Below are 12527 nucleotides of genomic sequence, written 5' to 3' on the forward strand. Positions count from 1 at the left end.
CACTATACTAAGCTTTAACTCACAGGAGTATCTAACTCTCTGTATCTAGATCTCTATATCGGACTATCTATCTATACCTGTATGTGTATGTATGTTCTCTATCTGTCTGGGGTGGGACTTGGCAGGTTCTCTGACATAAGAGAGCCATTCAGCAAATGGCAGTTCTCATCTGTTCCCTCCCTTCAGACATTTGACCATTCTGGAATCCCCAACCTAATACAGTAAGGGCGTAAGTTAGACAAGGGGATTTGGGAGGACTTTGGGGCCTCCAATAAAGGTGAAGCAAAGGATTTATGAAAGGCAATGGGCAAATGGGAATTGTGCACAACTCTGTCTGGGTTGCTGAGGATTGCCCACACCCCTTTAATGAGTAGTCAACCTCCACAAAAGTCACCTTGACCCAGCGGCCTCACGAAACAGGAGGGCTATGCCAGCTTGGCAAACTCTCTCTGGGTAACTTGGGGTAAGGGAAGTTCGGGCCCCCCAGGAATCCCATCCATTGTTCCTTGAGGTCCCTCCAAAATTATTTTCCAATCGGTTTCTGCCTTGGCCTCAAGCAAAGAAAAAGACAAAATTTATTTTTGCAACCTTTTCTTTGACAGGAACCCAAAAGTTTAGAAGTGGAAGGCATGTATAGGACTCCAAAGACTGTATTTTGTACTGAGAAAAAAAAAAAAAATGTCTCCTTGATTTGCAAAGCTGTAGTTCTCAGGCTTGACCAATAGATGGCAGCAATAGTGAGAGTTTAGGCCGCTCTGCAGAAACCCCACCTCAAAGAGAAGAAAGCAGGCAAAGGAAAGACCTGTGTTGGGGGTCAGGAAGGGTGGGGTCACCTTTCACTGGGTGTGCACTACATCCCTGGCTCTTGGCTGAGTGCTCTTCTGTGAGGTGACAACACAGCAAGGCAGGGGTGAGCCCTATGTTCTTTTTTGTTTTTTTTTAAAGTAAACTCTATGCCCAATGTCGGGCTCGAACTCAGGACCCCAAGAGCAAGAGTCACGTGCTCTACCCCCAGCTGAGCTGGCCAGGGGCCTCAGCCCTATTTTCCATAAGAAACTGAGATGAAAGAGTGGATATTCTTTTCCTGCTGTCACACGGCTGGCATGGGAGATAGCCAACAAGGCTGGGGATGTCAGTTTCCCATGCCACCTCAGCTCTCTGAAACTCTGAGGAGTGGGGCGGAGGGTGGCCAAGCCCACTGCACCCTCTCCCCTGCACATCCCTCATGCCACTCCCCATGCCTGCTCTGGCTCCTCTTGCCTATCCAAGACTCCCCCTTATAATCCAAGCTCATAGTCCCCAAGCCCCATTTTCAGGCCACACCACTCCCTTCCCTGTGCTCTTCAGCACCAACCAGGTGCCTGGGCCCTTGGTACACAACATGTGGTGTGTACACCAGCAGCATCGGGCCCACCTAGTTAAAAGTGCAGAATCTCAGGGCCCACCCCAGACCTGCTAAACCCGCATTTTAATCGCCTCTCAGGGTGATCTGTGTGCACACCAGAGTTTGAGAAGCACTGGGCTAGCTTTGCTTGGTGTGCCAAGGGCCTTAAATGACTCAGATCACAGCCAGTGTATAGGGTGGCTAGAGTTCCAGAGGCATCAGCTGAGGCAAGGGAATGCTGGGTTGCTTGTTAGGATCTGTGTTAGGAACATTAGGGTTTTTTTTTTTAAGATTTTATTTATTTATTTGACAGATCACAAGTAGGCAGAGAGGCAGGCAGAGAGAGAGAGGAGGAAGCAGGCTCCCTGCTGAGCAGAGAGCCCGACGAGGGGCTCGATCCCAGGACCCTGGGATCATGACCTGAGCCGAAGGCAGAGGCTTTAACCCACTGAGCCACCCAGGCACCCCAGGAACATTAGTGGTTTTAAGGCTTAGTCCCCGTTAGCAGAAAAAGGATAGCTCTGACTTTGTCTCCTCTCAATTCTTCCTGTTCATGGCTCCAAACAGTGAGGCAGCAGGCCCAGCTGCATGGGCCTGGGAAGCCAGAGGATGGGTCCTAAACCAGATGCCCAAGCCCCAAGAAGAGGGGGATCCATAATGCCAGGCGAGTGAAACCCTGCCACCCTGGGCCCCCACAAAAAGGAGAGGGAGATGCTAAAATGATGTCATGCCCTTGGGGTGGTCCCATGGGCACAGCTGTGGAACTATATTTCTGAGAGGCAAGGCAGTGGAGAGACTGAAGGGGGCACCAAGAAGTGTTACTCTCCACAGATCAGGCCAGAGACAAGATGAGCTGACCAGAGGCCATGGAAGCTCTGGGCAAGATGAGGGTCCCCTAACCAGAATTGCCTGGGCTCCCGTGCAAACTTTCTGCCCTCCTCCCACCCAGCCCGTGACAACTTACTTGTGAATCCTCTTTTCTTACCTAAGAATCCTATGAAATAATAGGCGTTATTTGGTTTTCCTCCTAATGCCCCTAAAGACTGTGGCATCTTAAAACACTCCTAGAGGGAAAGAGAATGCAAGATTCTCAACTCACTTGTGGACTGCTGCTCACGGATCTCCGTGCTCACATGGCGGTATGATGGGCAGGCGGCAATGGGCCCGGGAAAAGGACTGACTTACTTTGAACGCATCAACGTAGACAGGGTTGATTTGGTTTATGCCCAGGCGAAGGGGCACAATGAGCAGCAGGGGTTTCCAGGCTGGGCGGCCCGCAGGGGTGCCCTTACTCTGGTTCGACACGTTCAGAGTGTCAGGGGGACTCTCACCCACTGTATCGGCACTCAAAGGAAGGACACAGCACATTTTTTCTGGAAAGATAAGACAAGAGAACTGGGTCAAGGGGTATCCAGTCACCTGAGATAGGCCCAGGGTGAAACTAAGGGCCTCCTCATCTCCTGGCCTGGAGCCTCGCCCCCTCTGCCACCAGAGGCCAGCTTGCCTCACCTTGCATGGGAAGCCCAGGCTGCTCCTCCACAGCTCTTACTTCCTTCTGGCACCTGAGCACTCACCTCCTGCCAGATATTAGGGGCTCACTGAGAAAATCTTATTTCTCAACTAGTCCGCAAGGGCCTCTGAGACAGGGGCCGTATCTTTCGGTTTCTCTAACCCCACGGTGGAGAGCATAGGGCTGGGCAAATGGCGGCCTGGGCAGAAGACCTGTCAGTGGTTTAACTGATTATCCTCACTTTGAGTATCCTGCAGGGAAAGGGTCTGGGCCCTTCCAGGGAGAGAGGACCCTCCCATTGTTTTCTTCCTTTCAGAAAGTTGAAAGGGAAGAGAAGAAAAGGCACAGGGAATGATTAACCAGAGTCCTGTGCTCCCCTAAGTTTCCCTACTCTGGTGAAGCAGGCTGGAGGCAGTGTATGTCTGTCTGTCTGTTTCTGTCTCTCTCACACACACACGCGCACACTTTCTGAATGTTGAGGAAGGACCTCAACCACCCACCTCCCAGGAAGGTAAAGAAGCTAGGGACTCACTGATATCTTCAATGACTACTGTGTTATCCATGGAAACATAAACAGCCAAGGAATTCCATTCGTCAAATAAAGCAAGTTTTCTGCAAAGCAACACACAGTGAAGTCAAAATTGGGGAAGATGGCAACATCAGCAGAGAGCAGCACAATCTATGTCCTGTGTCCCTAAAGTCACTGAACACTGAGCCACAGAGAAGTTAGGGTTTGAGTCAAGCTCTGGCCCCCTGGACTGAGAGCTCTGGAACATCCCATGTCCAGGACCCTTGAGAATGCCACAGAGTCACTGTTTTCAAATCCTGAAAAAAAAAAAAACCCTGCTTTACATAATGGAAAAAATCTACCTCACGAGATGATGTCACTCCTGCTGGGTGAAAGAGAAAAGGTACCAACATTTCTGCCAAGAGATCTTGTTTTCTCTTCTCAAATAAAAGACAATCTGACTTACTAGGGTATTTTCCCCAAAAAAGGGAAACTGTCATGGAAAAAAAAAAAAAAACGTGTGTGTGTGTGTGTGTGTGTGTACACATGTGTGTGTGTGTACATATATACACACATACACACATATATACATATATACACACACAAGGTTGGGAGCATAGATAATACAGAGAATAAGGCCCAGGAAAATGTAGAAAAAGAGAGAGATCTCTTACATCCCTTCACACATGCAGTGCAAACGCTATTCGAGAAACTTCGGCTTTAGGTGGCCTTGGTGCAGCGCCTCGTTAGTCAACAGCTGAAGACAGAGAGCATGTGGAATTGTGTGACTTTGGAAGGGGTTAGAAATAAAACCCCTTTCATAGAGTGATCATCCGGGGTCTGAGTAAAGCAGCATGACCTCATCTCCCTTACATTTCTCTCTTGCCTGTCTGAAAGAAGGCCTGTTTAACCCGGGTACTTCCGGGATTCTTGGGTAAAGCCCAGTCTTACTGGACAAAAGAAAAAAAAATTTTCCTGACCAAGGTAGCTCCCAGGAAGAGGTTAATTACCATTACACTTTAATTTCATTCCGTTTGAGGTACGAACTTTCCCTGATATACTAATACTCTGTTGTTAATGGTAACAATCACAATGAATCCGGAACCACTTAAATTTTTTTAAAAAAATGTTTCCATTTGTCCGTTGTTGAGAACTTCAAAATTTAGACGAAAGAAGCAAATTCTGAGGGACGTCACATAAAAACCCAACTATTTCAGGCTGTGCCTGAGACCCGGCACGGCCCTTTTGATACATCTTCAACACGTTCTACCCTGGCTTCTTACACTGGTTCCCAAAATACTGTCAGATCTTTGCTCAGCAGAGTCAACCATGCCCCCTGAAGGAACTGTGGATTAAGGTAAGAAAGTACTCTCAGATGGGCTGTACCATTAGCAAGAAGTAAAGCCAAGATACAGATTTCACTTGGGTCCTCGGGAAATCCAGCCTACTTCCCTCATGAGCACGTTTCCAGAGTATCCTGATTCCATGAAGACTGGCTTATAACTGAAACAGTGCCCCCTCGGCACTTTTCATGGAGCAGGTCCCCCCATCATCCTCCAGAGAGCCCAGTAGTCAAAGAAGCAAGCTACACCCAAGGAGTCCAGATGGTTTCAACCTTCTGAGGGCCTAAATCCGGCCCCAGATTCTGGATGCCATCTTCATTCATCCTTCAAGTATGCATTTGAGCACTGTGTTTTATGTGCTAGCCTTACAGTAGTGAACGAGACAAATACAATCTCTGCCCTCACTGACTTTGCATTCGAAGGCAGGCGTCAGGAAGGAGAGGGACAACAGGCAAGGAGGCCTGCAGGTGCAGGGGCTGAAGCCACTCACCCTGTTCACTGCTAAAATGTCAGTCTTAGATTCTCCACCTTGCCTCTTGCCGTGGGAGGTGAATTCTGCAATTTAACAGGGCCATGGCAAAAGTACCCTGCTAGGGTATGTGGAGTCAGCTAAGAGATAAAGGACTGATCCCAAGCCTCCCTCGGGGTTGGACTCCTCCCATAGGTGGTGAGCTCCCTGAGGCAAGGACCGTGTCTAGTTTATTTCCGTATACCCAGCACTTAGCACGGTGGAGCCACTCAGTAAATACTGAATGAATGACTGAATGAATGAGGTCTTTTATACTCTATAGGGTAGGAGTCTGGGTCTTGCCTAGGTTGGCTCAGGCTTCCACCACTACTTAGTCTTAGCCCTTCAGCTTCAAAGTGACCTTCAGTCTGACAGTCCTCTGGAAGGTGAGCAGATGTCTGCACATGCCCATCTCAAAGAACCGCCTGAGCAAAATGGCCCAGATGCTTGGTAGCTCAGTGGCATGGCAAGAAGAGCTAGACGGATAGGAACGTGGAGTAGGCAGAAGAGGGAGGCATAGGAGACAGTACAGTAAGGCGGACACCAGACTCTCTTACTTACTTTAACACCTGTGCAACTGTATTTGGTCCAAACCATTCGCCAATTGACTTCCCTTCTCCTACACCCATTTGTGCTGTTTTTAATTGAGGGAGAAAGAAAAGACGTCAGCAAAAGTTCTTCCAGCACACCACAAGCTCCTAATTTCTTGCATAAATAATTAAGCAGACGGACAACTTCGCAGAACCACATATAAGGCAGGGGATGAAAGCAGTGGGTACAGACATTGTCTTAAAACCAGCGATGTGACCTCACCCATTTGATGGATAGAGTAGCAACAGTCCTTTCTATCTAAGAAGCACTGGAGGATCCGTTGGTATTCTTTGGGTTGTTCTTTTTGTTTCTCCCAGTTCCAGTCTTTGAAGGAAAAAAAATGAGTTAAAGTCATTTTTTTTTTTTAAGATTTTATTTATTTATTTGACAGAGAGAAATCACAAGTAGGCAGAGAGGCAGGCAGAGAGAGAGGAGGAAGCAGGCTCCCTGCTGAGCAGAAAGCCCGATGTGGGGCTCGAACCCAGGACCTGGGATCATGACCCGAGCCGAAGGCAGCGGCTTAACCCACTGAGCCACCCAGGCGCCCCTAAAGTCATTTTTATAACTGCTTATTACCTCTCTGCACTCTTGCCATAACTACGAGGTTAGAAGGAAAACAAAGGAGTTGCAGCTAGAAGGCAGGGGCCGTGGAGTTAGAACATTCCTAAGTAACTTCAATTTTGATGACAAAGACATCTGGAGATACTACTTTCAAAGTCTCAGTGGGTGTAAAGTAAAAGCAAAACAAAGAGTTGATCAAGGAATTGACTTAGCCCAAGGGCTGATGCTAGATAAATGTTACACGAAAACAAGGTCAGAAAAGGCTTTTCTGATCAGCTACTCCATGAGCAGGAGGTCGGCACAAAACCCGGAAGTGTATCCTTTTATCACCCTGACGCCAAACAGTCTCATCTCCACACAGACAACAACGGCTTTGACCGGTATATTTTGGCAGCATTGCCAAAAGTGTTTCATAGGGGAAGTACTATTCAGACACACAACAGTGCACTAAGGAAGCTCAAAAAAATTGGTATGCTGCCATTTTTACACAACCTTGAAAAAGTTCACATGGACTTTTGGCAAAACAAATACCTTTCCTATCAAGTGCTCAAAGTTTCTTTGTGACCAAAACCCAAATAATTACATCTACAGGAATCCCCTCTCTGCCTGAGGCATGGCCCCCCACATGCCCCAGAGTCTATTTATCCCAGGACTCTGGACAACAACAAAAATTCTCCATAATCACTACCATAGACAGGATGTGCTTCTCCCATTCCCTCTGCTCTAGAAACTCTGTCTCATGGGACAGCTCTCTGGGGTTTAGTTGGCTTCCGAGACACTAACTTCTCTCCTGAGGTTTTAGACAGAGTTTAACTTTACGACTAAAGTATTCTTGAAGTGGAAGGCCATTATCTCCAGTCTCTGATCTCTTTGCTTCTAATAGTTCTGAAACCAAAGTTTTAAACTTTGTAGGCAGCACCGTCTTCAGAGGGTGAACTCCATCCAACTTCTCTCTATCTTTTTTTTTTTTCATTTGCTACCGAATTGTCCAAGTCTGGGAAAGTCCTGATTAGCTGGCTGCTAAGTACCACTAAATATTGACCGATGACAGTGATAAGTGTGCACCCCGCCTTAATTATGAAGTAAGTGAATAGGAAGCACTCCAAAATACTTCTGTACAAAATTACATCTTTGAATTTATTTCAGCTGCAAGATCGATTTCCAAATTGTCCCTGCTGTTTGCTTTTCTGTTAAAACAACTGAGACTGCTGACTGTGGGGTTTTATGACTTCCTCATCTGCCTCCAACAAAATTCACTTCCAGGGGTGTCATCTTGCTATGTTTTATACATGGGAAGTTAAAGAGAGTGGATCTGCTCCAAGCTGGATGTGTACCGTAGAGACATCACTGGCCAAGGAGTCGGGAGACCTGCCTTCTTCTATTCCCCAATCCATGCTTTTTCTTGGCTGTTTGACCCTGGCCAAGTCACCGTACTTCTTGAGCCTCAGTTTCTTCATCTGTAAAACTGGAATTATGATACTCCTCAGGGGAAGCAGGTTCAGGTTATTCTAAACCCTGAAGAGAAGGCCTCAAAGCCCTAAAACCTCCCTAGACCCCCCCCCCCCGCCCACTGTCTGTTCTGTTGAGGTTGCACTGGGGGAGGAAAGAATCTCAGGGAGCCACAGCCAATGAGCTCAGCAGGTAAGATCTTGTCCAAGGAGTCCTTTTACTCCCTCATCCCCAGGCCAAACCCAGCTTTCACCCAAGTGCCTGCAGAGGCACCCAGTCAAGGTCATCCTCCAGATGCCCAAAGGGAAGCACGCACATGGCTTAAGAATGCGAGACTCAAGGGCTTCAGCAAAGATCACTGGAAAGTTCTTAATGAAGCGGCCTCCTGAGAAAGCTAATTTAAGGATCCCTTCATCACCAAATGGACATTCTCGGCAAACCCAAACGAAAATAGCGCCAGCTCCCTCATCAGGCACTTCCTTTGGGTCTTCCGTCCTTCACTGGGTGGACACTTTAAAGGAGGTCAAGAAACAGCCCACCTGCCACACCCTTCTTCCTGCTCCCTTTGTTATCTGACCCGTTTAAGGACTCTCTGGAACAATAGTGAAGATGGAAACTCTGAATGACACACCTGCCTCCCTGTTCAATTCTGTCCCAGGAAAATCACTCTTGGGCTTGGTGAGTCACAAGGAAATGCTGCCTGTTTCCTTCTTGTGGGAGGCTTTAGTGACCTGTCGGCCCCGCCACTGGGGCTTGCACAGAGCACTGGAGGACCTTCAGCTCTGTTGCTGACTGTTCCTGAACCTTGGCCCCACTGCTTAGCCTTAGCCACCAGCAGGCAGTGGTACTGTGGAGGCCTCCAAGGGGGGACCCATTTAACTCACCCCTTCCCAAGTGTCTGCAGATCAGGGCCTGAGCCAGCATCATTTGTCCACAGCGTAGCATACATCCCCAGCCAGCGTCTGATGAAGGGCCTGTCCCCCCTGTTGGCAAAACGGATGGGAATGACTGTGAGGTCCCTCAGATGCCTTCTCCTGAAACATCAGCATGCGTGGGAATCATATAAGACAGACAGACACACAGACTCTGAAAAGAGAGGCGAGAGAGACAGCCAGACAGCCAGCAGGGTTTGGTAGAGGGCAGGGGTTGGCAAAGGGGACGCGGAGTTAACCAAAACAGTTTCTATGGCCAAAGACAAAACCAACAAATGGACAAAACCTGCCCCTTACGTATTCTCCCCTGAGACGTCCCGTGCGGTGTGCCCACAGTTGTGGTAGATGACGGCCGGGTATGACTACCACCGCTAACCCAAGCCACATCATTATCTGCCTGACTAAACTTGGCTTTGCTCGGCTCCCTTCTCAGGGAATCCAGTCTTAACCTTAGTTAAGGAATCAGTGCTACCAAAAGGGAATCATCAGCTTGGTCAAAGAGATCTGGAAGGCTCTGGACTGTGAGAAACATACATTAGGAAGATCTGAGCAGCAAGAAGGACAATATAAAATAGAGGAAAGAGTCTTAGATTGGGCATTAGAAGGACTGTCTGTCTCTAGGTGCCTGATCCAAGTCTTGGATGTATACTGGGAACAACAACACATACCCCGCCTACCATTGGGCGATACTGTGAACACTAAAGGACAAAATATCTGTGAAAGTGTTCTATAATCCATTCAGGACATGGCCATCATTAAATATGCTACTAATAAATGAGAAATGGGTCACATCTTTAAAAGGCCTAAAACCAGTTAATAAATGAAGAAAATAGGTTCACTTTAAGGATGCTTGACGTAACGAAAATCCCACATAGGTGGCCAGCCTGAGCTCAATATCCTTTTTCTTTTCTTTTTTTTTTTAAAGATTTTATTTATTTATTTGAAAGAGAGACAGTGAGAGAGAGCATGAGCAAGGAGAAGGTCAGAGAGAGAAGCAGACTCCCCGTGGAGCTGGGAGCCCGATGCGGGACTTGATCCCGGGACTCCGGGATCATGACCTGAGCCGAAGGCAGCCCTCCAACCAACTGAGCCACCCAGGCGTCCTTCAATATCCTTTTTCAAGGTACCCGTGAAATCAGATAACTTGGAGGGCAGAGGAGACATCCTGCTTTCATTGTTTTCCATCCCCCTCCAACGTGGACGTGGAAAATGATGCTATGAGCACCACCTCACCAGACTGACTTTAAGAAGGGTCATCAGCCTCATAAGACAAGTGGGCCATAAAGGGACCACCCTTTTCCTATGGTTGTGGGGACTAAAGGAAAGTTGCTATAGCAAGATGGGGACGATTGAGCCAACCCGTCCACTGGAAGGGGAAGCCCTTTGGCTATTGCTAATGACGGGATTATAGGCCACGTTAGTACAGGAAGGACGCAGTGAGGCCCACATAAAGAGATCGCCAATTGGCAAAACTTTGTCAGAGTTGAACTGCAAATGTTCTCAAGCCTTGTGAAGATCTCTTCACCTAGAGAAAGTTAACAGTTCAAAACCACTGGGTACTAAAGATTGTTCTTTGGTTTGTTTTCCTGCTTGGAGTGCAGTGGAGTGCAAACACCATCCATGTGGACTTGGGTTTGGGGCACTTATTGGAAAAGAGGATTTCACTCCAGTTCCTAGGTCCAGGCCTGCCTCAAAATCAGTCAGATAGATTTTCTTTTAGGAAAATGCTTCTACGATTTGGATTTGATACTCTTTTCCTACAGGGTCATGATACCAGGAATAGGCCCCCCTACTCACAAACAGATTTTCTCTAAGGGGAGCTTATTCTCTCTTAGCTTATTGACCCATCCTGTTTTCCTAGACAGCAGGTAGTACTCTCACAGCCTATAATTAGTTCCAAGGAAATCTATAATAATTCATCTTGCAGGGGCAAGGTGCTTTCATTTCATACAGGGAAGAAAACAAAGGAATTCTTGTCTTTCTTTCAAGGTATAATTGTCTTTAATGATCGCATAGCTCTGCAGAGAAGTGGATTATAATTTAGCAAATATTATCCAAATTAGAGGTTTGACATTCTCCTTGTTCCTGGAAATAAAACAAGGAATGTAATCTGGTGCCTGAACTCTTGGAGCTGGACTCAAAGTATACTGGTGTTATATCTTAACACCAAGGAACCATACACAATGAGGCACTTTGGCAATGAAACTTCTGAATAATTCTGAATAAAGTTTAAGACTTAGCTATTCCCCTAAAGCCTGTCTTCACCACAGTGAGCTGTTAATTCTGAGATTTCTGTGAAGTGACTGATAATCTCAGGCAAGCTATCTACAAGGAAGAAAGCACAGCACAACAAACGATATACCTACCAATTGGTGAAAATTTCCTTCTGTATGTAAACCATAGGCGAGCACTTATATCAGACAACAGCTTAGATTTTTCTGTAATTAAATGTGAAATTACAATTAAATCACCATATCCCATCTAAAGATATCTGCTTTTGATTTCTGGGCCAGCAGCCAACTCATTTTCAAATAACCGACTGGTCAGTACTATTGTGAGGGGGCTAGGGAAGTTCAGAGGCAACCCAGTCTCATCTTAGCCAAGTAATTTCAGCATTCCTCCTCACCTAGGTTTTGACCAGAGCTACTGGCCCCAGGGGTGGTTCCTTGTCTCCTTCTAATAGAGCGACGTGGCCCTGGCAGGTACTAACACTGGGAGCACGGCCAAAAGACGAGGAATAGGAAAAGCAAGGATAACCCGCAAGCGAGGCAATCAGCCCCTGCCCGAATGATGACAGTTGGTTGGTTCTCTCACTGGTACCCGCTGTCCATTATCTAAAATGGTGGCAGGGGTGAGGAGGGATGAGAGGGGGGCGTGCGCATGTGTGTGTGCATGTACATGTGTTTACCTAAAAAGAAGAGATAACCGTTAAGCAAATTAAGTGTGTGAATTGTGTCCGTACTATCTACTACAACTGGCATTTGTAATCTAAATGGATACGAAACATCACAAGTGCTTTTGTGTGTTTCTTCAAAGCATTTCTTGCATTGTGATCAGCTCCTTCCTATCTCCTCCTCAATGCTAAGGCCTTCAAAGAGGGTCTCTCCTCAGATAAACAGAAAAAGCAGAGTTGACTCTCTCCAAGCACAGGCTTCAACTGGGTGCTGGGTTGTTAGCAGTGTTAGGGAAAAGGAATTCCCCAATCTGTAAGTATACAAGGCTAGGGAAGAAATATCCCAGCCTCCTTCCCACCTAGCTGCGGTGGCTAAAAGGTCTATACAAGGTCAGACTACACTGAGACGGTGCTGACCGTCAGTGAAGATCGACAGCTAGAAGAAGACTCCTTAGCGTGTGAGAGTTTCTGACAGCCATAGGCTGATAAGGAGTCCCCTAGGTGGCAGCATTTTGAATTGAGACAGAAAAGGACACAAGGGGAATGGGAAGTATGTAGTCCAGGCATTGCAGACTAAGTACTGGTCAGTGATACTAGGAGTGGGGGCATGGTTTATGAAACCCAAGGCTTACAGAAGTCAGTGGTTTTCCTTTAAGAAAATAATAAAAATATTTCTAACTTTTTTCAAATCGTACCAACACTCATGACCATGTGAACTCTCCCCGCCACCCCCGCCCACCCAGGGACTCTTGGGCCTTGGAAGGAACCTATGCAGGCAACGGGTTTGAGGCTTGAATTCCTCTGGCTGCAAGGTATATATATCCACCTAAGAGTGAATTAACAGTAAC

At 47.1% G+C, this 12527-nt stretch overlaps 1 protein-coding gene across 1 annotated transcript in view; it reads right to left on the reverse strand.

The window, feature by feature from the left end:
- ATG4A (autophagy related 4A cysteine peptidase) overlaps window positions 1–12527 on the reverse strand; it is a 52016-nt gene that overhangs the window by 6792 nt on the left and 32697 nt on the right. Inside the window, exons 3-9 of the mRNA XM_047715191.1 lie at window positions 11153–11224; window positions 8739–8837; window positions 6067–6168; window positions 5815–5887; window positions 3427–3506; window positions 2570–2757; window positions 2370–2448 (exon numbers count right to left, since the gene is read on the reverse strand). Of these exons, the coding sequence (XP_047571147.1) occupies window positions 2370–2448; window positions 2570–2757; window positions 3427–3506; window positions 5815–5887; window positions 6067–6168; window positions 8739–8837; window positions 11153–11224 (693 nt within the window). The remainder of the gene's footprint in view (window positions 1–2369; window positions 2449–2569; window positions 2758–3426; window positions 3507–5814; window positions 5888–6066; window positions 6169–8738; window positions 8838–11152; window positions 11225–12527) is intronic.

Source organism: Lutra lutra, chromosome X, assembly GCF_902655055.1.
Source record: "Lutra lutra chromosome X, mLutLut1.2, whole genome shotgun sequence".
NCBI lineage: Eukaryota > Metazoa > Chordata > Mammalia > Carnivora > Mustelidae > Lutra > Lutra lutra.